The 27,643-nt window shown below is 43.1% G+C and overlaps 1 protein-coding gene across 6 annotated transcripts in view; it reads right to left on the bottom strand.

Annotated features, from left to right (window-relative positions):
- Nucleotides 1–1,373: 1,373 nt before the first annotated feature.
- Nucleotides 1,374–27,643, bottom strand: part of brd4 (bromodomain containing 4) — a 35,601-nt gene continuing 9,331 nt past the window's right edge. For all 6 annotated transcript variants that reach the window (XM_087143108.1, XM_087143109.1, XM_087143111.1 and 3 more), the window contains 22 exons: nt 27,450–27,623; nt 26,679–26,825; nt 25,678–25,846; nt 24,810–25,090; nt 23,896–24,177; nt 22,395–22,496; nt 21,987–22,115; nt 21,545–21,727; nt 20,398–20,759; nt 20,017–20,132; nt 18,999–19,169; nt 18,549–18,677; nt 17,687–17,830; nt 12,529–12,611; nt 11,814–11,955; nt 10,402–10,851; nt 9,547–10,125; nt 9,076–9,167; nt 8,097–8,258; nt 7,644–7,739; nt 7,024–7,143; nt 1,374–6,015 (listed from right to left, as the gene is read on the bottom strand). In XM_087143108.1, the coding sequence (XP_086999234.1) occupies nt 5,950–6,015; nt 7,024–7,143; nt 7,644–7,739; nt 8,097–8,258; nt 9,076–9,167; nt 9,547–10,125; nt 10,402–10,851; nt 11,814–11,955; nt 12,529–12,611; nt 17,687–17,830; nt 18,549–18,677; nt 18,999–19,169; nt 20,017–20,132; nt 20,398–20,759; nt 21,545–21,727; nt 21,987–22,115; nt 22,395–22,496; nt 23,896–24,177; nt 24,810–25,090; nt 25,678–25,846; nt 26,679–26,825; nt 27,450–27,623 (4,179 nt within the window). In that variant the 3' untranslated portion in view covers nt 1,374–5,949. The remainder of the gene's footprint in view (nt 6,016–7,023; nt 7,144–7,643; nt 7,740–8,096; nt 8,259–9,075; nt 9,168–9,546; nt 10,126–10,401; nt 10,852–11,813; nt 11,956–12,528; nt 12,612–17,686; nt 17,831–18,548; nt 18,678–18,998; nt 19,170–20,016; nt 20,133–20,397; nt 20,760–21,544; nt 21,728–21,986; nt 22,116–22,394; nt 22,497–23,895; nt 24,178–24,809; nt 25,091–25,677; nt 25,847–26,678; nt 26,826–27,449; nt 27,624–27,643) is intronic.

Raw genomic sequence — 27,643 nt, 5'->3', positions numbered from 1 at the left:
GTCTAAATTGCAAATTTACTCGGAAGTGTCAGAAAATTTGAACTTAATCATGGAATAAATTTCTCAGGTCTTTTAGAAAAAATTCAAGTTTCGACGAAATTTCAAATTAAAAGGCAAGGCCAACCTTGTTTAGTTTTTTTAATTGTGGGTGAAAATTTTAAATTGGTCTGACTTGCATACGAAATTATCTGGAATTATCAGAAGAGTTGAAATCATCTTGAAATAAATTTCTGAGCCTTTTTTAAAAAGTCCTGTTTTGACAAAATTTAAATTAAAATGCAAGGCTTACCCTTTGTAATCGAATAAAAGAAAAAAATACTCTCTGAAAATACGCGAGGGCGCCTTTTGACCCGTCCGTATTATGGTAGCAAAAATTTAACTTTTCTCCAAATAACTCATAAAAACTCTTTGAACAAAAAGAAGTTCATTTCGATCATCTCTGATGCATCAAGATATCAATTTGAATGAAATTTCAGGAGGTAAAGTTTTGGAAAAACTGCTAGGGGTTAGCCTTGCAAAATTATTACATTTGGGCCAAAATTTGACTTTTCTCGAAATGACTCAGAAAAAATCTTTGAACAAAAAAGGACATTTCTATCATTTATGATGCATGAAAATCTAAATTTGAATGAAATTTCAAGAGTCAAAATTTTGGAAAAAAATTGCAAGGGGTTAGCCTTGCAAAATGATTAAATTTGGGCCAAAATTTGACTTTTCTCTTAATGACTCAGAAATAATCTCTGAACAAATAAAACATCATTTCGATCATTTATGATACATGTAGATCATAATTTGAATGAAATTTCAAGAGTCAAAATTTTGGATAAAATTGCAAGGGGTTAGCCTTGCAAAATGATTAAATTTGGGCCAAAATTTGACTTTTCTCCTAATGACTTAGAAATAACCTTTGAACAAAAAGAAAATTATTTCGATCATCTATGATACATAAAGATCATAATCTGCATGAAATTTCATGAGTCAAAATTTTGGATAAAATTGCAAGGGGTTAGCATTGCAATGATTAATATTAGCCAAAATTTGACTTTTCTCTTAATGACTCAGATATAGTCTTTGAACAAAAAGAAGTTCATTTCGATCATCTATGATGCATGAAGATCTCAATCTGAATGAAATTTCAAGTCAAAATTTTGTGAAGAACCGCAAGGGGTTAGCCTTGCAAAATAATTAATTTTGAATTGCAATTTTCAAATCACTCATAAATAATTTCCGAGCAAAACTAGTACATTTTGATTATCTATGATAAATGCAGATCTTGAACACAATGAAAAATATTCACGGTCAAAGTTTGTTTCCTCTCTGCAAAGAATTTAAAACCAACAAACACAAAAAACACAGGGCAAACAAAAAAGGAGTTAGATTTAAGATCTGATGTACAAAATACTTTATTGTCAACTTGCCCTTCTTTCTCCAGGTGGAGAATCTTCATAAAATGACAAATAAATATAACAGAACTTAAAAAAGGACATTATAAAGGTAACAACCAAACTTGGAAAGAAATTGTTGATAATTACACTCTGCAATTTGCCAGATACTTTGACATTTGAAATATGATTCATAAGACCAATTCTCAAATTCAAATAAACATCACCTTGAATAAGAAATGAATTATGTCAACAGCAATGAAACACAAAGGCAGTTTTGCCAGTACTGTAGGAAAACTATTCACTGAGATGGCATTAGTTCTATAATGACAAGGAGAAAAAAATAATTTAAAACCTTACAAATTTAAACTTCATCAAATGGGACTCAACGATTACCTAGATGCATATTGAGCATTTTCAAAGGTACCGTACACTAATTCATGATGCCATCACTTCCAAGTATATGGACATTCTGGGAAAAAAATCCGAGCAACTTTTATTTGCAACAATTACAACCTTGTGAACATATCCTGGTAAACTGATTATCTTGCACTGATAACAGAAATTATTTCATTACTGAAAATGGGTCACTTGGCAGACATTCCCATAGGAACGTGCACAAAATTTTTTAAACTTTACCGTCCCATAATTCAATATTCCCTAATCCGATCTTAACCAAACTTTCCATGTTTTCCCTGCAGAGCCTAATCTGTCATCTCTTAAAATGTGGACATTAAAAATTTCCTCCTTTCGGTAGTGGAGCATTAGGGAGACATGTCTCCCTAATGACCGATGTCTCCCTAATGTTGAAAAATTTACCACAAAATGTCTCCCAAGTGACCTGTTTGGAAATATCTACTTTAGTACATCAAAGTGAGATCATGAACATATTAGCTGCACTGACAATAACTATGACTCTCGTCTCATGGAGGAAACACATTATAAGATTGTGCCACATAAGATTTAGGTATCAAAATACAGAAGGTATTCCACATTATTTTACAATGTATCGAGCTCTTTGAACAAGGCTGAAAACAAGAAAAATGTTGAAACTCTGAGCCATGGAAGATAATACAATGGCCAAGCCATGAAACTGATGACTGAGACTCACTGTTTATACTGAATTCTGGTAAATTAGAATTATCCTTGGGAAGAAAAAGAACCAAAAACCAACTCCAACCCAGACACTTGCTCTCATAATTTCGACTCGCTGAATTTTTCGAAATTCAATTACTGTAAAACCTCTTTGCAACCATTCATACCGTACCTCTTGTTCACACACAACTTTACATATTATTTACATTGTACATACCGGTAGTTCTCGTTCTAAAAACTGTAACATCGCCAAGCTAGGAAATGTTGTTTGCAGAACAAATATTGTTCACCCTCGAAGGCGAGCAAAACAAAAACGGAAGCCTTCCTACTCACTTGTCTTTGTCTTATTTATCCACCTGTCTCTGCTGGTTTGTGGATTCCAGAAATTAGTTTTTGGGCTTTGTGATATGATGGCATGTGTTTATTCGGGAAATTCAATGTAGAGCCGACTTTGATGTCTTATAGCTATCCCTCACAGTCCCAAATCGATATGATTTTCCATACACCCTGGAGGTTAGGGGTTTATAGTAACGATGAACTAGTTTTTCATAATGAACATAACTGTGACAGAGATTGGATTTCATCAAGTATCAGTCCCCCCCCCCCAACCTTTTTTCCCCTACCATATTTCGGTTAGCGAAAGAGTCTAACTAACTTTCCTATCTACTTCTAAACAACTTGAGTTTGGTCTTTCATCATGCGTGCAAAAGTATCTTTTTAAGAAATACAGTCGTGATGAAAATTTGACTCCTCTGTTTTTTTTGCATCACAATTTATGCTTTGATTCTTAATTACAAATTGAGAATACCTTAAAATTAATGGAAAGTTGTTCATTTCTCAAAATCTTTCAACACAAACTTAATCACTGTTTTTATTAATTTTTTAAAATTTGATCACTATACACATATTGCCTGCCTAAACAACTCAGAACTTAATAAAAATTATAATTAACTAATAACACTTGGCTTATTTGACTTTTTTACTTAAATACTCTTGGAACAGCCATTGTCACTCTTTTATTTTTATTCATAAGTTATGCAAATTTATGTCAGTTACCCTTTGACCTGCATTATATACATACAAAGCAGATTAAGTTGTCAGTCCTTTTTTTCCTTCCTTTTTTCAGTCAACTGTTACATCACTGTGTTGCCATGCCATGCAAAGGCAAAGACGGTTCCACATTAAGTAGAGCTGAAGGGTTGTGGTTTTGAGGTCAGGCTGTATCCTTGATGGTCTGGTGTGCAGGCTGCTATGGGCAACCTGAGCATAGTCACTGCTCACAGCCAGGGCACCACACTACTCTAAGGAGGTGCCAGGCTATACAACAACCATCTGGGGCACATGCAAGTTTTTTTCGATGCATAGTTAAGAAACTGTACAGGCTAGAATGGATGTGGGTTAATTGGTGCAAGATCTAATATGCTGTTTCTGGCATACCATTTGACGTGTTTTATGGGTTAAGCTCTGGAGCACTCAGCTCAGTGCCTGACAGGCCCTGGCAAGGGACCGTGCTATCACAGCGGAACAACTGTCAATCTGAATTTGTCACAGACAAAATCTGAACTTGGATTAAAAAATGACAATGGGAAAATTCTTAAAACTAGCTGGTATCCTACTGAGTGAAACAAGTAACAAACCTAAGGAATACAGTTTTTAAAAAATGAATGAACTTTTGATCCACAGTGGTTGCCTACAAACATCACTGATTTATCTTGCCTGCCGATTTCCCAGTCATATCAAGAGAGGGCGCTTTGATGAGTGCTCAAGTGACTCTGGAAACAAGGAATGTGGCACTTTGCATCCCACAATGCCTCAGTGCAGCGTGACAGAGAATAGACAAGAAAAGAAACACAATCATACCGTCTTCTAGTCTATGCCACTGAAGACCAGACTCTTGCTTTTCTCAGTCTTTTCTTTTTAACCCAGTACCACCCATGAAAAAAAAAGAAACTTCTAGAAAAAAACCCAGATGGAATCAATGTTCTTACTGTACACAGTACAATACATAAATAAGGCGAGTTTTGTTATACACCAACAAGCAATTTTATAAATAGTGTTTCAATCACTCTGATTACATCTGTACACAGTTTCCTTATACATGAAACCCCTTGCAGCAACTCCACACCTTTCAGTGTGAATTTCTGAGAGTAAATCCAATCTCGCTTCGTTCACCAGTCCAGCTTGCACTGCATTAAGGTCCAACTCTTTTCATGGATTGTTATGATTTGATGATTGGGTTGTGAAAAAGTTCTGCCCTGCCTGATGTCGGCCACACTAGCAAGTGGCACTGCTCTGAATTATTACTCCAACATATTTTGAGCAATTTGTCAAGTTTTGCATAAATACCTTGTACAGTACTAACAATGAACATTGAGGCTAGGCAGAAAGCTTCCTTTCCATTCATCGTATTCATGTAGAAAACCAAACCAAGAAAGATGCGGTTCAAATTCATATATGGGAAGGGAATTTTCAGTGATCTTTGAATCGTACAGATGGATGAACGCAGACACAAATTTTGAAAACCCTCTTGCCCCCGTAAGGGTCTTGAATACCAAGAATTAAAGAAAAAAAGACTGTTGCCATGGTTTCAAGGATTACAGAGAGGGACATATTGACAGCGATTTATCTTTATATTTCCATCCCCCAAACATTCATAATCTTATTTCTGTCAAAAGAGCAACTAAGAAATTCTTACAACAGTGCAGATCAGTGCAAAGCTGCCTCTTCTGGTGCAAAAATACACCAAAACTTTTGGAATAGAAGGAAGTACTTTCAGTCATTGTCGTATTTCTTCTTCCTATTATCATTCGTAAAGACGTCTTCAAAACTATTCTCAGTTTTTTTAAAATTTGTTTCAGCCAAGAGTGACAAGATAACAAAATTTCCTCACAAACGTTTATCAGGATCGCTGACATATTTGACAATGCCCGAACCAGATACATTAATGGTTGTTAAATTGGTTCATCTTTGAGATGTTTATGTATCAACAGCGCTCTAAAATTGCAACATGATTTTCCTTTTGTTCATGGGGGAACATTTTTATGAGAAGGCTGGCCAAGATTCCCACAAGAAATCTTGAATAACTGCCCCTTCAAAACATCTTTGTAGGATTCTCAGTCCACAAATGTGCCATCAGTACATTACCACTCACAATGAGGCCCCCAGCCATGTATTAAAAAAAATAGGCTGGTGCCTGCACAGGAGCTATCCACTTCTAGGGGCATTTTTGTTGTATGCCTCAAGACACCAGACAAAGATGGCTGCAGTGTGAAGACTAAATCCTTGTTTGCCTCAATGAAAAGGAAGGGAAAAGTGCCCACTCTAGGGTACAGAATTTGTCTCGTAGAGCAAACAATGGTATCTTGAGTTCTGGATGCAGATATTTCACTTACAATCTCGGGTCTGACTTCCGAGTCTTTGGGAATAAGAAGACACGAGGAAAAAGCCAAGAGTCCTGACCTCTTTGTAGCTATCAGAGCATTTCCTCAAACTGTGACATAATGTCGCTTTGTTGATTCATGTCAATGACACCGGCCATCTGAAAGCAGCAAAATATAATACATACAAAATGAACATCAGCATTAACCTGAATTTCTCCGACAGATCTACCTGTCGTAGCCTGTGTATACTCTCCAAGTCTGAAGCCAAGTTGCCTTCAGAATCCTATTTTGAATTTCGATGCGTTGCATTTTTTTAAAACTATCACATAAAAGGATGTGTGCAATAGAGACTTGGCACAGGTCTTAAGGCTAGCTCCTACTCAGCGTGGAAGCAAACATGAATGCATATTCATGATGTCAGATCAAACTCCATGCTGCAACTTTAGAACAGTCGAGCATATGTCAATTTGAGCATATTCCGCCACTGGGTTTTGGAACTTTTAAAATGTGGCAGAGATGAGAGGGAAAGAAATGATTCACCATATCCTGAAAATAACGTTACAACCAACTTCAGACCCCACTCCAGAAAATGAGGCTGATTGTGCCCTCCACACCCCCAACTCCCCCAACAAGAAAATCAAACTTTTATGCCTCTGCAGAAGTAGTCTCTACCCAAGACGTAGATGATTAAAAGTGAAGGCTGCATTTGTTTGCGAAACTGGGTATTTGCTCTTTCTCCAACCATGCCCACACTAACGTCTTGGGGGAGGGTGTAATTCCTCTATGTAAATTAGACGGTTGGTGTAATACTTATATCTTCAAACAAATGCCGGCTTCCCATTTGACACTGGTAGTCCTGCTGGGCCAATCACTGCAATGCATGTTTAATTAGCATGCGTGACCGCCACACTTCACAAGCGAATTCTACTCGACATGCACATGTTTACAAGACAGATGACTGACAATGAACCATTTTGGAATTGCTAATTGGTACCCTAAAAAAAGCCTGGCTAGAAAAAAAAAGCTGAACTCCTCTTAGTGCAAGCAAGCTCGCTCATCTAATTATGGAGTCATTATAGGGGCCTCTATGTATGGTATGTTATCAAGAATTAGCATCCTGAGGCCAAGACCACTGCGGAAGCCAAACAGGGTAAAATCTGACTGACCGCTTCTCGTTTCCGCCTCTCCTGCTCCCGTAATCTCTCCCTCTCTTTCTGGGACTGCTGCTTGTTTTGGTCCTCCTTCTGCGCCAGTCGCGCCCTCTCCAATGCTTCATCTTCCTCCTTCTCCCTGCAGAAGAAAAACAAGCATCACAACTTCCATCAGGCTCCAACAACAACAAAGTGCAAACACTTTCTTAAAATTGGCAAACTAATTTTTTATTTTAGCCATGCAAGCGAACTTCACTTGAAAATTTTTTTTAGATTTTCCTCTAAAATCAGGCGTGAATAGAAATTAGCCATAGTCTATCGAGATTGGTGTTTTTGATTAAACAGTTTTTATCAATTCTAATATTTTTTATGTTCATATTTAAATGTAAATATCTAAATATAAATGTTTACTATGTTCACGAGGACAAATGTCGCAATGGAGGGTCTATGTCCCCTAAAACAAAAAAACATCGTAGAGACAAATTCCACTTTCAGAATCTACCAATGAAACCTGTTCAACCCTGTCTTAAACAATTTTGCACATAAACGTCATGGATCAGAAACTTCCAGAAAGTGAGAGTTTTGGTAAAACCAGAAATCGTTCAGGCCTAGTGGGCTTAGCCAAGCGGTTAGACTTGCCTCAGTCTCTCCCGCTCCTGTCGCTGTCTTTCTTTCTCTGCCTGCTCCCGTTGGCTCTTCCTCATCTCCTCTTGAATCTTCTTGGCCCTTTCCTGAATGTGCGGGGGGGGGACGGTGCAGCAAAAACAACACAAATTGACGAATACGTTTAAAATGCTCTCGATTTCTGTACCCTGTTCTTGCGTTCTTTTGATTACTATGCTTTTTATTACAAAGTCTAAATTACTCTTGCCAATTTTCAAAGCGTACTATGAATATCTTACTGCAAGCTTTGAAGTACGAATAAAAAAGGCTTTTGATGAATGACAGACACATTACAACAATGGATGGAAAGTGCACATTATCTCTAATCCTAGAACTGTGACCGATGTAAAACTGTGAGGAGTAGAGTTGCAAGGATGTGGATCAAGAATTGAGGACAGCCTGGGGCTGAGGAGAGACGGACTCACTCGTTCTTTTTTCTCTTGGGCCGCCTTCCGGAACATTTCAAAGCTGGAGCTGGTGGAGCGGTTGACCACCGGCGTAGCCTGCTTGGGCTTGGCCGTGTTGAGCGCCGTGGCCAGGTTGGACCAGGAACCCACGTTCTGGATCTTGACGTCTTGAGAAGGGAGCTGCAAAGACAGATTTTCAAAAAATCGAAATAAAACAAAATCCGGTTTGTGCAAAGATGCAATACTGAATGCGATCCTTAAGGCCGAAGAAATCTGTTCAGCAAATGTGAATGAGAGCCAACTTCTTTGGTTTAACCCCTTCGCTACGGATGACTGCTACTACAGCACCTTAATGTGAGGATTAGTGCATACCACACATACAGTCTATTCACCATGCAGCTGCTGGTTCAAAGGGGCCCTGCTGATGGACAAAGTCCTCCATTCAGGGCATACCACAGCCCAGCAGTCGCAGTCAAAATAATCCCATTGTGAAGGGGTTGACCAAGTGACGATCTTCCTGAGGTTGACACTCGACACGTATATGTACCTGAATCAGAACTGAATCTGCTTGCCCTGAAGGTACTCAGTTACCGAAAGCTCGGCAATCGCATATTACAGAGCACTGATTTGATATTATATTCTTGTCAATATTCTGATCACAGTGCTACGCAGCCCTTCCATATTTCTCTCATGTATATATACCTGTAAATTTGTGACAACTAGCATGGAGTATACACCTGCAAATGTGAACATCTGTAGCATATTCGTGCCATTTGATTGGTGACAAGGTCTAATTGTCATATTAAAGTAAAGGGGTACTTGTCAACTAAGCATCTCTTATTGCAGAATAAACTAGGAAAAATTGCGACTTGAAGAGAAAGACATGACACAGGCCACTTTCCACTGCAAATGATGTTCCAGGGTTTGCTGAGCGGACAGTCTACAATATTGAATCAGGTGTGGTAACAAAAAAAAAAAATAAGGAATGTTTCTGTACCTTCTTCAGCGGTCCTGGAGCTGTTCTCTCTAACTTTTTGAGGTTTTCCGAGCTCTTCGTTGAGGGCATACTGCTGGGTTTGGTTGGAGGGGCTGAAAGTGTCAAAACATACAACCAATAAGTGTATGAAATACATGTAATTCTTGACAATGAACAGGGCGAAAAGTCTCCAAACTGCCAAACTACTCTGCCTTCAGGACTAGAAAAGCATGGAAAGTCAACTCTTACTAAGTTTTATACACATGCCATTTGTGCACATTCCTTGGTTAACTTTACTTCTCAATGTAACTTTGGAAACACCTGTAGAAAAGCACTTTAGGGAATTTATGTACTGAGTCAAGTGGGTACCAGTCACAAGCGTTAGAAAACAATGCACTATACTTTGGTTGGTAACCTGGTTTTCGCTAATCAAATTTTCCTCATGCTTAGCAGATGTGTGCAATGGGAGTTCTGACAGGCTTTCATACCCACCTTGTTTAACGGGTTCCTTAGGGGTAGTGCTCTGAGTTGGAGGCAGGGCTGGTGTTTCCGTGGAAACGGGGGAATTATTTTGCATTGGCTGCTGCTCTGCCTTCTTTTCTTTTTCGTCCTCTTCCTCGTCATCGCCGATCATGAACTTGACAGGGACCAGGTCAGGCTTTTCCAGCTTGGGCATGGAAGGGCTGTACACTGGTGATTCATGACGACCCCCCAGGGGCAAGGGAGGGGAGGGCTGGGAGGGTGCCTCCGGGGGGAGGTGGTCCGGATCTGTGTCGGGGTCTGCGTTCATCAAGTCCCCATGGGGGACGGCGCCGCTGATGTCGTGCCTGGGGGGTTGGGCTGACGACTGGGGCTTTCCCTGAGGGGGCGGTGTGGTGGACTGCGCTTTGAGGGTGGGGGGTTCTGAGACAGCTCCATCCCGGGGGTGGGGCTTCGGCAGTCTGGGTTGGGCAGGCGTGGACTGGGGCTTCACAGGAGTGAGGGAGGGTGGTGTGGGCAGGCCAGCTGGCTTGGACTGGTGTGCGGGAACTTTGGGTTTCTGCTGCTGAAGTGAGGGCTTGGAGACATCATCTACGTGAATAGAGATGAATGGAACCGTAAACTGATCAGAAAACCAGTGCAGGAATGATTAAAGAATGTAAGTAAAATAAACTTCTGAATTCAATTTAATAGATAGATGATAAGAAACACAGACGTAGTTAAGTTCATCACAAGTCTAGTCACAGGACCATTTACAAGTGAGTTTGTTTTTCAGCAGCTGACTGGATGACTTGTGATGGACTCGCTGCAAGTTATGATGGACAAAACTACAGCGGTAGTCGAAAGACTTGGGGTGGTTATATTTACTCTTTTGAGTTGTAACTGCAGGATCCGGCGCTGGGGTTGACAGTAATTGCGACGGTGGCGAAGTCACAACCGGAGACATTTGCTGCACTGGCTGAAGTGGCGGGGGCGACTGGAGGGGCGGCTTGGCGTCCTGCTTTGCAGCTGCTGGTGGTGACAAGAGCGGCCGCTTACTCTGCAACTTGGCCGGCAGCGGGGCGGCCTTGCTGCTGGGCCGACTGGGCTGGGCCGGGAGGCTCAAGTGCGAGACAGGGGCCGGGGGCTTGGAGAGAGGTGTCTCCGGCTGGGGCGGGGGCTTGATGGCCTGAGCTGCAGCTGCTGCTGCTTGGGCAGCTGCGGCCTCGGCTGCTGCCTCGGCTGCTGCCTTTGCGGCAGCGGCTGCGGCTGCTGCAGCCGCTTTCGTCTTCACCGTTGGCTGACTCGTGGCCTTGCCAGATGGAACAGTAGCTTGAGCTGCCGACATTGAAAGAAAGGAGAACATCAAGATATTAGCATGGACTGAGTTGGCATGCGCACAGTGGACATCCGAGTCCACAACGAGTCTTTTCATAAGACCTGCCACCACTAATGGTGACCAATGATAAAGGAATGCTTTTTTCCTAGTTAATTTGAATAACATATTTGGCTCACGACCAGACCACCCGAGAGAAAACTTGCAGGGACTTGCCAGGCATTGTGATAGAACTGGATCAGATTAAACTAAAACTTACTCCTAACCAATACCAGCCGGGGACTCCGAAATCGGAGCCGTATGGTTTATATGCGTGGCCGGGGTCTCCGAACTCGGACAAAAGAAACAGGGCCCTGTAACAAAAGACCATACTCCGAACAAAAGACCAGGCTGCTGGGCATTACCGCCATTTTTCACTCTCAAAAGTGGTGATAATGTAGCGTTATTTTGAAACCGTATACCAGGGTTTGGGGCATTGAGAGCAAGCGGATTACCACTGGGGACAAAAGCGCTCCACCACCGCAGCGATGAGCCACACAGCACCACTGCACGCTAATCTGGCCCCTATTGAAAAGAGGTCAGCAGTGCACTGAGCCAGGTTCGTGAACAAAAGACAGTTGTAAAACACCGCACAATCTGGGCTCTGTTTACAAGGCTGCAGGCCTGGCTGAAATACTCGGGCGTCAATGAAGGTCACCTGTGAACTTAGAGTAGTGCCTAAAGATTACTTCGAGCGGCTATAAAAGACCATTAAATGGAATGATGAATTTTTGAAGGATTTTGAAAACGGAAAAAATGATAGTCATGCCGGCCCAGCATCATCAACGTTGAAAAATGCCCCGGCACGAAGTGGTTAAAACCAAACTAAACGCTTCACAAATCTTCTCAGATTGCAACCTCTAATGGCCTTTGAGAAGTTTTCCATTCGGATTCCTGCGTCACTGGGGGCAAAGAGTGTACGTACCTGTGGTCAGTGGATATGCCACTTTAGGATTCTCTTCAGCGGGGGTGGCTTGAGGTTGCGACGTCAGCGTGATGGTGCTGAGCTGGGTGGCTGTCTTCTGTTGTTGCTTAGCTGTCTGCTTCTTGGTGGTTCTTGGCGTGGGCTGCCAGTGAACATTATGACAAAGGAAAGACATGGAATTAAGCATTGCTTAAAGTGAACATCTATATTTAATGCACTGAGCATAATACTGACAGTACTTACTAAGGACCTCTACAAGGTTTCGACAGAAATTTGGAAACGAAACGACTTTTCCAGAACTTTCTAGGATTGAAATATGACAACTATGACATTTAATGCCATTTTGCTGAGAAAAGTTTCACATTATGAATTTGTTCCGATTTGGAATTTGTACACATGAAAAAAAAAACTCATTTTGCCCCTGGAACCAAAACCTGGATATGCCACTGGTGTTGATGGAAATCGATGAGGGACTTGGGGATAAACGTCGACGAACGCGCAGTCTAGTTCTGAAATACACCAATCCCCTAAGATCCTGTCCCACCATTCTTCGACCTATCACTTGAATGACTATTCCACTATGTCTCATGAAAGTTTGGACTGCTTGCATGCCGCAAACATCCACAGTACGTGGTTATAGCACTGATGGGGGTTCTCTGTAGCAGGGTAGGGCTTACAGAAACCAAGGCGGGTGAAATCGCAGAGAATGTCTTACCGCTTTCCTAGGCGTGGGTGGCTTCCTCCCTGGGGGTGACGCCGTGCTCGGTCTCAGCCGTTTCCGTGGTGAAGCTTGCTCAGCTGCGGTATACATGCATGGATGCAAACCATCATTATACGCACAGGCCCACACTTTCGCATTGCAAAAAGAGTGTAGGCATTCCTTTCTTTTTGGGCAGTTGAGAAAACTTTGTGAGAAACTCATTTCTATTGAACTAAGAACACTAGTTTAGGCGGGACTTTGGTTGCTTTCCTCAACTGTTCCTCTTCCTTTTGCTAGGGGTAACTCAAACCTCAAAATGCTAAAAACGTGAGGACTCGGGCAAGTCCACACATCTTCTTCATTACTTCTGTGTGCAGACATCTTTTGTCCTCAGATCCTCACTTGAAATAATAGAGGTCTTTGTAGCTATCTGGCAGGGCAGTTAACAGACCTCAGACATGACGACGTTGGGCTTCGTTTACATGTGTGCTTTCCTATGGAGTAAAATGGATCGTATCCCCCTTCACTGCCATTGGAAAAGCTCACGTGCATGAAGCATGACGTCATGATGTTATGGGTTTTTTGAGTAGCTGTCAGTTTTCTGAAGATGTGCACTTTCTGAAATTGCGTTTCAGAAAAGAGTTTCAGAAAAGAGTCTCAGAATCAATTCTTTCAGATTGTATTTCATGCCGACATCCATGTGTAGGCTCAACACTGGTGTGGCGTAAGAGGAATTAGCCAGTAGACTGACTACTTGACCGTGGTGTTAGTCTGACAGCCTACGAAAACTAGGAACCATGATGCGTGGATATGCTATGCAGAACTGAAACGAATACTGTAACTGATCCCGAGAGAAGGCATCCCAAAATGGGCCATCCATAAAATCCAGCCACATTTTCTTACTGCCCTATCTTGTCTTGGAATTTTGACGGTCTAGAGAGGACAAGGTCATGTGCCAGATTGATAAAAGTGAATACGAATCCTTTTCGTCACTCCATCCTGCCTTGCGCTTTGCTTGACGGACAAAGGCACAGCTTGTCAGACTTGTGCACGAGCAGCATTGTCCGAGGCCTATTTCATAGTGCTACTTATGCGAAAAATTTCTTTTAAGCGTGAAAAAAACCTTGTTTGACAAATCAGGTTACTAGACAAAACAAAACGTCTTGTGATGTATATTGTTTGGGAATGGTATTTACCTGTCTTTTGGTTAGCATGACAATCACATAGAGTTTGAGCTGGTAACCTTTGCTTATTATGCAACGTTTGTTCATGCTTAAGCAAATTCTGTGCTTAAGCAGCTCTATGAAATTGGCCCCTAATGCATTCTTTTTCATGTTATCTAATTCACGCATCATTCAATTCTGCTAAATTTGACTGGATTCGGCAATCCAGAGCCAGGCCTTGATTACCCTCTTTGGTTTTGATGTCCTTGCGCAACACGGCTTTCAAGAAGGAATTCTGGCTAACCCAGGAAACTTTCCTGCATAGGACTGTGTGTTACACCTCAGGGGTGAACAACGCAAGTAAAGCCAGAATTTCGAGGAAACTTGTTGCATCATTTGCTCCATAGTCACAAAGGGGGTAAAATGCATGACGCCTTTGGGTCAGAAACTAAGGCAGTGTCCAAATTTTTTCATTACAGCTGTATACAGGACATCCATCTATGGAATTTGATGAAGCCACTGAAGCAGGCAGCTTCCACAGACACACAGTTTATTTTGAGCTGGAACAAAGCATTTTGGACACGGCTTCAGTCAAGTTCATGCGTGAAGTGGCAAACCTCAATGTCGGAACCCACTCTTCTCGGCTCAAGTTATCTAATATTCATAAAAACACAACTACTTCTTTTCAAGTTCAAGTTTCAAGTCAAACACACCACACACCTAAATAACTTAAACAGTACCGGTGTGCTAGAACTATCATGTTACAAAGCTATTTGGCCCTGAGTAGATTTCAGCATACAGACATTGGGCAAAAAGATTGTTACCAGCACAATATTTTTAAATCCACCACAAAAGTAACTTTGGGGCTTTGAAGAGGAGTGGGTGCCAACATTGGGTTCGACCACCTTCACTTGACAGACATCGGGGAAAAAATGGTCCAACCATCAGAACAAAGGGAAAAAACGCAATGAACGCTTCAGACTTTACAGAAATCAATACTTTGTTTCGGTTTGGTAAGTTTTGTTTTTATTGAGATATTGATACATCAGCATATAGGAGAGCCGGATGTTTCACAAGTGTCGTCTTTATGTACAGGCACAGTTTAATACTCTGCTGCTACAAATCTAGCCCTTGTTTTAACTGTTCATCTACAGCATCCAGTGCACAAAGTAACACAAATGATTTTTTAGTTTTATTTTTGCTTCCCATATTCGATTAAGAGGACAAGTCATAATTTACAGAACACAGCAACGATGAACACTGAATTGAGAACACAATCGACTTCTGTTTTGACGGTTGTTTTTCGTACAAAATAATTCCACAAATTCAAAAAAGGCTTCCTCCAAAAAAAGAACACAAAATACAACAGACAAATGATCTAAGACAATGAATTGCCAAAGTAGGAAAAAAGTTGTAAAAAAATCTACACAAGTTCTAAACTGTCCTTGAGCACAAGACACGACATTGACCAGTTTTTAAAATTGCTGTTTCTTTACATTTTGAAGTAGTGTTCAAAATGGCCACCAAGTGTAAAACTTCCATTCCAAGCTTCCCAGTTTTAAACTCTATTTACAAGTCAAGATTAATACAAGGGCTTGCAGATCGATAGAAAAAAGTGGACTTGCCACATTTATTGAAGAGGGCAATTGAAGTTTGCACATCCTATCAACTACCCTACCAAAAAAAAGTATTTCAGGGGAATACGGAACTACTTGTGAAATGGGACTTTAAACGTTTTTGATTGCAAAGTGACAAAGGGACCGATTTAAAAAAAAAACACACACACAGTAGTATCTCTACATTCAGAGTATAACGACTATAAACATGCTTTAGTAGAACAAGCTGGAGTTTAAGAACAGGATAATTAGAGATGTACATATTTACTCAAAAACCAGATGAGTCTTATAAGCTAGTATTGTGTCAGCAGCAAATGTTCAAGCATGTGTCTGCAAGAATGGCATAGACTAGTTTGTTCAACACACGGGCCAGCTGTCAAGCGGTGGCCTACTGCACTGGCCTACCAGTCCGGTTGTTCCAGTCCGGGCTTTTCTCGGTTTCTTTTTTTTGTTTGGTTGCATCCAATTGCATCCGACAATTCAACGTGACGGGATAAAGAGACACCAGTTGGCTATGTCAAGTGAAGGCTAGTGCGAGCACCTAATGTTGGCATACCCACTGAGGGGGGGAGAAGTTGGGAGTAAGGAGGGGAAGGGACATGGCAACATCGAGCAGAGAGACAGCTCTCCATTACAAGGAACACTGTGACATTCAGGTCCATTCTGTGGAAGTGACCATGGGAGGTACCCCAAAAAACACCCCACTTGGCCCCCGTTTGTTATTCTAGGGCTCACTTGGAGACCAGGTTGATGACCACTAGTTAACAACAGTATTAAGCTCACGAGGCAATGACTCAATCGCACACACACACACACACACACACACACACCCACAAATTAACCTGCCACAGACACAGACCTCCACGCCGGGCTAAACTCAGAAAGGCAAGAAAAATGAACTTCCTGGCGGAGTTCATCCCTCCCTGGCCGCCAAGCTAGCCAGAACAGGAGACAAAAAAAAAGGTAAAACGAATGTTGTGATGACACAAAAGCCACTTTTAAAGGCTGGCCGAACAAGAGCAGAAGAAAAAAACAATCTCTTGAATAAAACCCTCTCTGAAAAATGACAGGTTGTCTTTTAGTGGTGGCAGTGCATCCTTCTTTAGATGGTTCGCCCCCCTGTCAGGCCAACTGGTGGTTTGAAGGCCTGGCTTTCTGGCTAGTGTTTGATCAAGTGACCAGTAACTTCCATGCCATTCCTTAAGACACATGATTTCGTGGTGTACAGGAAAAAAAAAAAAAACCAAAGTGCTCTCAAAAAGTACAAAAAGAGAGACCAAAATTAACGAGTCTTCAAATAGGTTGGTACAATCCTCGCGAAGCGAGCGACCAATCATTCGGTGATAGCATCACACTTCCTAAATAATTCTTTTGTCTGTTTTTTTCCCGCAAACGCTCATGCAAGTACACAATGCAGGTTGGACCAACAAAATGTATGGCAGTGAACAAATATCCATGTACAACTGTCTCATCTTAAAGCATGCTTGCCTGCCATTCTGCAAAATCATTTTTCAATTGATTTTATGTGGTTTTCTTCCGCTTGTTTAACTATTATACACGAATATCGCACAATGTTGGAATTGGTTTGGTTTTTATCAAAATGCAGCACAAGACCGTCAATTTCAGTCCGCAAACTGAACTGCATTAAATGCAGATTAAAAGTTCTCTCCCCATTTCCTGGAGTCTGTTTTGAAAGTGCCGTGCTAGAGTTTAAAATTTTATTTTTCATTCATCCATTGGAGACGAATTGTATTTCATTATTCTTTATGCAGAATGTCGCACCAAACTGTGGACGCTGTGACTTGGTACACTGTTCCTCTCATACTATGTGTCACTCCCATCAGATGGAACAGAATACATGTTTTTACGATTTTTTAAATGCTGAACGGATTGATGTTCCCAATCTTTTAAATCTCAGAACCCCAATCTGAGAACTTTATAGAAAAGACATGAAAGTGTTAGCATCATCACATGACAAATTTTTCCCCCTTATCCACCTGCTATACCAAACTCTACTCAAGTCCTCAGTACAGACATCTGATGACGGTTTGCGTACAAGCCTTGAATTGCTCCACTGTGTATATATAAATAAGACCTACAGACCTTCGTCATGCAGTGGGCTTCTTCATCTGGTTCCTGAAGAGTGGTTGCAGATTGCTACAATCTGGATCACTGCATCCCCAGAACCAACCTATTTGACAGTCTAATACAGGCTTCTTCTCTGATGGCTGTGGATAAGTTACCTTCAACACAGACCCCATGGCAAAAAAGAGCAAAGCCACAGCCCGTAAAATTCCTATTCGGAATGGCTCGAGAGCCAACAGACTTCACGCGAAGGAACCCGCAATGCCCACTGCACGGCCCAAGGTCTACGATACGGAGAAGTCTAGCTACCTGACTCTGAGTCACTGCTGTCGGATGAGTTTGAACTGGAGCTGGAGCTGCTGCTACTGTCGGTGCCCGACGAACTGCTGCTGCTAGCGCTGAGCCGGTTGGTGCCGCCGACATCTACCAGGCTATCCAGAGCTTCTTGCTGAGCTGCAGAAGGGGAAAAAAAACCAAACACTGAGCGATGTCACAACTTTTTCCTACCAAGACGTAAGACATACCGTCTGTCATACTGGTTTTAACAGTATCCTAAATCACCAGTCTTAAACTCGACAAACTTAGAAACTCACCATTTAAATGCAGTGACTTACCACCAGGTCCAGCAGAATTTCTGCTAGCAGCTTTTGAAAACCCTTGAAAATCTACAACTCTGTAGAAATCCATTGCCACGACCTTTGTACTTTTCAAAGAGTCATCAAGCCCAAGGGCAAAGGAACAGTACCCAGACTCTACATACAGCGTGGCCCTAACCCTCAACGTAAGAACAAATCACACAGAATCTTGTTGGAGATTGCACAGGTAATGGCTGATCTCCACAACTGTGAGAGAAAAGGAAGCAAAGTTCACCCATGATTACCCATGATAAGTTCACCCAGGCTTTCAGAGACTTAACAGTAGCCAACGGTTGAATTGGGCAAGAAGCCCCTTCAACCACCACCGAAATGACATTATGTGTATCTCTGCCATGAAATAACCTGCTCCATGCAAGGGGACACATGTTGGGATTAACCAAGAGACTTGGCTTTCTATAACCTCCTGTGATTTAAGGCAACTCTCTCCGTCCCTGTCAAGAGAGACCAGACGTCCATGCCTGAAGGAGGTATGCCTTTGGACAAAGAGGCCCCAAGGTATCGACTTGTCTAGGTACCTTTCTTGGCTGATTTCTTCTGGAACCCGCCACCGAGCTGACCGCTGACTGCCTGTAGTCTCTTCTCCAGCTCCTGTTTCTTCTCTTTGACTGCCTCCTCTTTTGATTTACCCTGTGCCTTTTTGGAGGCTGCAAAGTAAGACCAGAAAAATTGTTTTTGAATCACAAGTCTAATGAGATACTCTTTGGTTACGCTTTCACAGACACATAATCCCCACATAAAATAGGCCTTTGGCGAAATTTGTTGTCAATCTTGCAAACCCTTCGAACTGTAGGTGGTTCATAAGGCAATTGAAAGGTTCTCTTAGAACCAATTATTTCACAAGGAAGACCACTTCTGCTTCTCCGGATATTGGATCTTCCAATTGTAGTCTAAAAGCTGAACATGACAGGGAGTAAGCATGAACATGCAGTAACATATAGCACGCCAAGGCAAATGTCTCCACTCACCATACGGTTTCCGTGGCTTTTTCCGTAAGCAGGACATAACATATCTCTCCAGCTCGCGCAGCGTGGAGGACTTGAGGTTCTCAAAGTCAATCTCGATCTCGTCGGGATTGGAGTCTTTCAGCGCCGGCTCCCGGGACTGGATGATGTGGACAACTCTTCCAAGTTTGTCACCTGTCGAGACAACAGACATTCACACTGGGTCAGCATCTTTCCTTTACCCCAACAACCCAAAACCTGCCATACTCCAACAGCAGGTTTTGTGAGGTTTTGGCAGGTTTGGTACCGTACCCGAGGAAATTCTTGTTGAATTTTGCGAGACTTGGGATGAGAGGCCCAGGGAGATGGTGTTGGATTCTTCTGTGTGAGTTGGGACACACACGGGTCACTGGCAGTGTCTGGCTTGCTGTACCAATTGTTGGACTATGCTTGATTTTGTCAGGTTTGGTACTGTTCAGTGCAAGTCATCCTATACTGCATAGACCCATCCATACCATATCACTCAAACTCCAACGGGCTCATTCTGTTGGAGTTTATCAGGTTTGGTACACTAACCTGCACACACAAGTACATAGACAAGTACATGAACCTGTTGGATTTTGTGAGGTTCAGTGTGCTTTCTAGTGCAGGAGCCTAGGGGGTTAGGGTTAATTCCATCTCAAGGGGTGTATGTCCACTGCCCACTCAAACTAGCTACATGCTGGCCTTGATTCCATGAATGTTTCGACCAGAAACATTCCTGAATCCTCCAAAACCTGTTTCCTGTTCTTTAAAGTAACCACTAGTCTTTGCCTTTCATTAACAACCTGCGATTAGCAAAGAAAAAAGTGGTGCCAAAGGCAGGACTTGTATATTTTTACTTAATCCTATATCCTCCCACTCTTAACATAATTTTGGACACGCTTTTTGCTTGTGCTGAAACCAAAGCTTTTCACACTTCACAGGCGAGGTAATGCCTCCTTCACTGTCAAACCTCCTCCCCCTTCAGTCCTTCTAGTCCCGCCCCTCCTTATGTCCTAACCTGGTAATTTATTGATGTCCAGGCTCAGCTGCCTCTTCTCGTCGTAGGACATTGGTTTGGCCATGTCCTCGTCTTCGCTGTCGTATGCAGGGACGACAGCCTTTGACCTCTTGGAGCTACCAGTGTGAAAGGGAGAACAGAGGAAACAAAGAATGCTTCTTGATTACGTCTCTTATTTTGTCCTACAAGAATTCAGCAGTTCTCGAATTTAAGAAACAAATGATGTATCTTTAAACATTGCAGTGGCCCAGTGCCACTAAAAAAGTCACCAAGATGGTCTCTTGCACTATAAACGGGTTAATGAGAAGCTAATTCTATGACAATAAACATCAGTGCCTGATGGTGTTTGAGAGGGGGCAAGTTATTAGTTGGTGATGCTACCTGCTCGAGCTCTTCTTCGTCTTGGAAGCCTTAGTGGCCTTATCCCCTCCAGCCTTGGCCTTGTTGGTCTTGGCCCTAGGTTTCTTGGGCTTGGCCGCCTTGGTCTCCACCTCCTCCTTGACCTTGGGCTCGGCCTCCTCCTTAACCTTGGCGGGCTTCTCCCCGCGGCTGCCTTCCTTCTCCACAGGCTCCACCACTCCTCCTCCTCCGCTGCGATGGTGGTCCTTGTCCTTCTCCGGTGGGGCGTGGTGGTTCTCCCCATCCTTGTCCTTTCTCCGCTTCTTCTTGTGCTCCTTCTTCCTCTTGGCCCGGTTCTGTGAGGCTTGGGAGAGCGCCGTCAGTTGTTCATGTACTGATTTCAGCTGCAAGAGGAACAAACACCAACCTTGTACAACTTGAATAAGGGTTTCCAGGAAGTCCAGCACTAACTTACAGCCAGGCACCCGGACATCAACATTTTTTCTTCCAATCAGTCAGACAGAAAAATATCAATACTATACATTCCTTTTCCCCTCTTTCATACCTTGAAGACATTTCTTCTTCTGAAGCAACTTCCTAGATCTTCATCATCACAATCTTAACTTTGAACCTTGAAAAAGTGTTTAGCTCTATCAATCCTACAATTCTACTGAACCCATTCTTGGGTTTGATGGGTCTGGGAAGGTTATGAATCAAAAGACATGGAAAAAGAGATTACTGCCCTTTAGAGTATACATCAGTAAACTTTCTACAGCCGGTGAGTTTGCAGCTGTCATTTCAAGTCATCTACTGAACGGGTACATCGAAAAAAGATCCTTGTCTAAAGAGCACTTTGTCCTTCCACAAATCAGAAACCTTCAAAAGTCACAGCCAACTCTTACCATTCCTAGCTTCACAGCAGTCATACTGAATCAACTGTTCCAGATCACATGCTGCGAGACTAGGTTAGAACTCTTGGCTCATTTGACACGCAAAGGTTATCATCATGTTACCCAAGAGCCTCCCCCACTAAACACATTCAAGCAACTCGTCATCGCGTTTCTGCAACATTTCTCAGAAGCCGTCCCAACATTACTTCAGAAATACAACTACCAGACCACTTCTCACATTTTACTGGGGAAAACGCTGTTTGCAATCTAACCAATCAGTACATTGTTATCACACTGACCTGTGCCTGCAGCTTTGATAACTGACTTTCCCTCTCAGCTTCGCTGTCATCGTCAGAACACGACGACCCCGAGGTTGAGCCGTGACTGCTTGCCTCGCTGTCTTTGCCCTCTTCGTCTTCGTTGTCTTCATCTGCCGTCACCGGCTCGTCAGGCATCTTAGCAAACCGCACTTCAAACACATCCTGCGGGCAGGAAACTCCGACTATTATGGTATCATGTACCCGAGGCAAGACCATTTCATTGTACTGAGTTTCATGATCGCCACGTCCTGAGCCATACTGACAAGACTTGTTAAAATGTGCTCCTGAACTCGTGCTTACATCCATGCAGGTAAAATTTCAATCAATACTCAAACTAAAAATCTGACAGTGCCAAGACACATCAGATCCAATGTTTTTTTCCAGTTTGAATCGTTCCTTCCAGCAAATATATAACACAAACCTGCAGTTTTCTTGCCATGTTGACAACGTCATGGTCTGGGGGGTTGTATTTGTAGCAATTTGTGAACATCATCCGCATGTCGGCAGCGAACTCGTTGGCGTTCTTGTAAACCCGGTTTTCTAGTTTTTCCTGATGGCAAGAGGCATTCAACATTTGAATATACAATACATATCCTTCGCTTCCACTCTTAGCAAAAAGGCGACACTGCACCTTGCTACAGACACAGTTTATCTGTTCCCAGTAAGAAACTGCCACCATTCTTTTATTATTGCCCCAAATCTGTATGGTCAAAATGCTAAACTGACTGTGTAAATTGTAATCGCTTCATATCCAACCAGTAATTCCTGACAAAGTAACAGAAAATGGAATACATGGCAGATCACTCGGACGTATCGTCGAGAAACTAACCTTTATTGTTCCAAGGTCCATGGGGTGCTTGATGATGTCATGGTAGTCGTGTAAACCCAGCACGTCAGCATCGACAGGTTTGAAGAATGGCCAGGCATACATCTACAGCAACGGCGACAAACAATAAGAACTTCAGTTCTAAAAATATTTCTCTCTTGAGTTCAATATGTCACTGACATAGGTTGCATAAGCAGTTTCATCGCAGCAGTACCAATCTCCTTATTGGTTGTACTTCAAAGACAAAGAAATACAGGCTGGCAAACAGAGACTTCTTTAAAACGAGAAGTCATACATTTCAAACATGTTGACCACTACGATATACAATCAACAGTTCATTCTCTTACACTTCCTTGCATCACTCTTCCGAGAGCCAAGCTATGTTTTGGAGTGTTTTTTTTGGGGGGGGGGAACAAATTTGTCAAACACCACACTCTCCGGCTGAATGTATCTCTGCCATGAAACAACCTGCTCCATGTAAGGGGAGACAGGTTGGGATTAACCCAGAGACTTGGCTTTCTATAACCTCCTGTGATTTAAGGCAACTCTCATTGCCCCCTTACAGAGACCAGAGGCCCATGCCCAAGAGGTACACTACGTCAACTGCCTTCTCCTCTATTCAGTCAAACGACAATGTAATGACACTCCTGCTTCTTGTCACAAAAGCCACAATGACACATCAGCCCCTAACCCCAATCACATTCTCTTGAGGAACTCTGCTCAGTGCAACAGAATGCAGCACCAAGGAAATGAGAAGCATTCTGAATGTGGCAAAATGCGTCAGCGTGGTCTGGTGGATTTGGTGGTGCAGTGTAATGAACTGGGCAAACACAAGCCCCAATCGTATCAAGTTATACAGTGTGCCCTGCCACACTTAGTAGAAATGCTGCTAATTACAAAAGATCCAACGATTTGCTCCTGCTGTTGGATCCTGTTTGGTTTAGTGGAAACTCCTTGCTCCCACTGAAATCTGTTAGCAGTTGAGGGTCATTTTATAAATTCGGGGTCCAAAAGTTTGACATTTTTGTGTCTCCTGTTACACCTGAACTGAGTAATTTGACATGAACATATCAGCGAAATTGATTTCAAACTATTTCTAGTTGTTTGGCAGGTAATTTGCATTACTTCATCAATACGGGAAATTACAAAATGTGTTCTGAACTTAGAAGATCATGTCAGATGTGACAGGGACACAAAAGAAAGAGGGAAATGTTGAATTCAGCAGGCAACCAATAAACATGCAGTGTTCGCATGGGGTATTACATTCTGTTGGGCTCGGCAGGCAACAGAGAAACAAGGCAAAGTTGTATTCCATTGGATTGAGAAGTCACTTTACAAGTTACAGTCAAGGGCAGCTCAGCATGTTAGGTCTGTTTTGGATTGAGCTGAGAACTCATCTGATAAACATTAAATCCTATCGGTTTGAACAAGCTATTTCTGGGGAATCTGTAGCAAAGTCAGAGAATTACATAGATTTAAACCCCCCCCCCAAAAAAAAACTCACTGCATGTTTTTTGGAGAGCATTTCCTTGAGGATGCCATAGCAGTGCCGCAGCTGGACGGAGAGTTTGGACTTCTTGCCCTTCTGGTGCTGGGCCTCCTCGTCCGGCAGCTCCCGCTTGGGTGGCTTGATCTGCCGGCCGCTCTCCCGCCGGGTGGCAATCTTGTTGGGCTTGGGGGCGGCCGCCATGTCCAGCGGGGAGAAGGAATTATGCAGGGCGCTGGGGACGCTCGGCGTGGTGCTGGGGGTGGTGGTGTCTGCTTTCCGCTTCACTCCTTTCCTGACCTACATTGTTAAACAACTTGACTTATATAAGAAGTATAGTGACTAACATTGAGACCAAGTGCTGCATCAACGAAACAGGTTGGTCGCTGAAATTTTTATCCTCCATTGCAAACTAGTCTAGTAACATCCTAGCATTGTGTACTATGTTCGTTATTTATAGCACTTTCAGCACTTATGAGAATCATATTTAACTTTTTGGGTACACCCTATGGAATATTTGTAACAATTAAACTCAAATTCAATTTGTACCTAACAAATTATGAATCAAAAGCTGAGGAATCCCCATGCTGGAAAGACTGGAGTCACATCTGCTATGCCCTGTATAACTCTGACCCCAAACCCTTGTCCGGTCCACAGCCGAATCAACCAGCAACATGAGAAAGCTGCAGTAGTCACTTCGCCACAGACAAGTGTTCCTTTCGCCTCATGTGAAAAGGGTTTCTATAATGGTCCTTGGAAGGGACTAAGGCCCATGCCCATGAGGTCTGAACTTGACAAAATAATCACCGACTGAACTTAAAAGGCACTTTGTATCAAACGTCCCTGAGCAAAATTGAAATTAACCTACGACACTGTATCACGGCGGTGGCAAAAACACCCTAATGCAGTTCCACTGCACACTAGCCACTTACTTTTGATACTCCTTGAGGTGGAGAGGACATCTGTCCTTTGCCGCCGGGATGGACAGGAGGGGGTGGCAATACAGGTTCTATGGGAGCTGCTTGCTGCTGGGTGGGGATGCTGGGTGGCCCCGGCCTGGCAGGGGTGGGCCTCGTGGTGGGGGGCGTGGGCCGGGTGTTTGGGGTTGGTCTTGAGGTAGGGGCCGCTGGCCTTGTGGAGGGTGAGGTGTGGTTGTTCTCGGCAAGATGGGCAGAAGGGGTGACTGCCGCCGCTGCGGTGGCGGCAGCGGCTCCTGCAAAGGAAGCGATTCAGAACACGGGTGAGTAAATTGATCTGTTTGGTACCTCTTCTAATTGGGAACCTGAAAATTCTGAATTCCTTTAATGTCATTTTCCAGACACTGTTTAATCCCTTGTGTCCAAAATTTGGTGGTAACTGTATGGCACGTCATTTGCACCTAAGACAACCAGGGTATCGAGCCATCAATGCTGTAAAAAAGTTAGCTACTGGATTATATGCACATTCGCTAGTGAAATTGAGATACAGTGCCATAATTGGAAAGTCCCCAAACGCCATCTAACCTCATGTATACGGCTGAGGCAGATGAACCAAGAACAGAGATATACCTATGGATCATCAGAGTCTTCCAGGCACTGTCTTGGGCTCTCCAAGTGCCCTCCTTTGTTACAGCACAGTGCCAACACAAGCACTTACCAATGCCATTACTTCATTACTTCTGGAAAGTATTCCTAAGAACATGCCGCATGCCTCAGTCACAGGCAATAATCTCATTTGTCACAGCAGATTTCCAACGTGCTCATTCACCCCCCCCAACCCTTTTAAATACTTTCGCAACTCAAAATCAGAGGCCACGCTCACTTTGGGGTGCGCCCCTGCCGCGTCCCCGTTTGCCTTTCTTGCCCCCCGTCAAGGGGTCGTCTCCAGCTCCCACTTTTGATGGGGGTGGCAACTCCACCTCCTCCTGAGGCATCTGCGCCACTTTGGTAAGGAAGAGTTTCTCCAAGGCTTGGCCCATCAGTACAACATCCTGTTACCACAGAAACAATGAAGTAACTATTACAATACTGAAAACCCTTCCACCAAAACACTGCGACATAGTGCCATTTTCATGCAGTATACTGCAACCTTGCTCACTTAATTTAATGGCTCAAGATTTGTAGCTTTGCTTGCATTCCCATTACACGCATGATGAAGACGTATTTTACCGCATAATAAATTTACTAAGGCTCTTGTGCAGAATTTTGTGCTTATTTTAAAACCGGTGCAAGTTAGGTTGGAGCCGACAAGCAACGGGTCAGAGCATCATCAGATCCATGCAAAGAACGAAATGGCAACTAAAGTGGGGATTGGGTGCTTTTCTCAGATCTGGACGTTACATCATCTTGTAATGGCAGAGTAGGTAAGGTAAAACATCATCACAGAAAAGCATCAGTCTGGATTTACTTGAGTGATAGAACAAGTCACAGATTGCACATGAGAATCATATTTAAATGCAACGCATTTGATGCCCTGATGTGGATCCAATGCCAAGGCAAATATATTACAGCTTTGTAAAATTACTGGTGCCAAAACCATGGCAGATGCAGCAAAGAACACACGCGCACAGTGAAAATGCCAAAAAAGGACTAATCCTTTTTACAGAAAAAAAGAGATATCTTTGGGTCGTTCGCAAATGGGGCTCACAGGGTGTTGATAGCAGCACTAATACAACCAGCACTGCCAAATTCCACGTACAGAATGATACAGAAGGATATTCAGCCCCAAATAACTGAGATTTCCCGCACGGCTCCAGCAAGTTACAGTATGTTGCCTACGGGTTCCAAGATGCAGGGGGAGAACACTCCCTGTTGAGGGCTTACCTCTCCGGGTTTGTTGTAGACATAGCAGTTAGTGAACATAAGATTGAAGTCTGAGATGCAGTCCTTGGCACTGTAGTAGCTATTGCTTTCCAGCTTCTTCTTGATGGTACCCAGGTCCATCGGATGCTTGATGATCTTGAAGTAATCCTGCCGGGGGGGGGGGGGGGGAGAGTTTGGGGATAATTATCATGCACCTTGCTTCTCTTGCAAATAATTCTGCAGTCAGCCAGGTGTGCCTTTAGAAGTGGTACCTTGTAAGCCAAGACACCAAATGGACCAGTCTGGAAGGCAGCATAGGCGTATCAGCCTTATCCCTACATAATACAAACGTGAAAAATTTCAGCTCCAGACTTTCACGTCCAGCTTATGTTGCGAGCGTAAGCAATTTCCAGTGAACAAGGCACGTCACTGCTCTGAATACAGAGTGCCTTGAAGGATGCGACTGATAAGCAAAGAATCCTAAATGCAAGAAGTTGACAGGCAGAGTGGATTGATAGTAGGGGGCAATCATTGGCCCATTACAGAATTTCTACTGTCATCCTGGCTTTTGTTGGAGTACAAGGCAGAGACAACATGATGCGGCAGGTAATGAGGCTCAGGGCTGCGACATAAACAGGGTAGATGTTTGGAAGGTCTCGTTCAGCGAGCAATGTTCAACCACATAACTAACGCTATGGTGTGAACCAAACTGACTGAACAGCAGGCAAGTTTCCAACTCCTCTTTTCAGACCCAAACAATTTAGAAGCAACAACCCAAATGGGCAATATTACCGGTAGGCTGAGCTTCTCTGGATCGACTGGTGCGTGGAACGGCCAGGCAAACTGGTGCTTCCAGAGTGCCTTCATGACTGTCTTCTGCAGGTACTGGAGCTGGTTGGTCATCCTGCCGGCTGGCCGCTTCAGCTGCTGTACCTGGGAGGCGGAGTCAGTCTGGTTTGCCTGGGGCTGTGGAGACATACGGCGGA

The sequence above is a fragment of the Acanthaster planci genome, linkage group LG11 (genome assembly GCF_054643075.1).
Source record: "Acanthaster planci isolate LZ-2023a linkage group LG11, COTS_SCS, whole genome shotgun sequence".
Taxonomy (NCBI): Eukaryota; Metazoa; Echinodermata; class Asteroidea; order Valvatida; family Acanthasteridae; genus Acanthaster; species Acanthaster planci.
The sequence above is the reverse complement of the archived record's forward strand: the minus strand, read 5'-3'. Positions and strand labels throughout refer to the sequence as shown.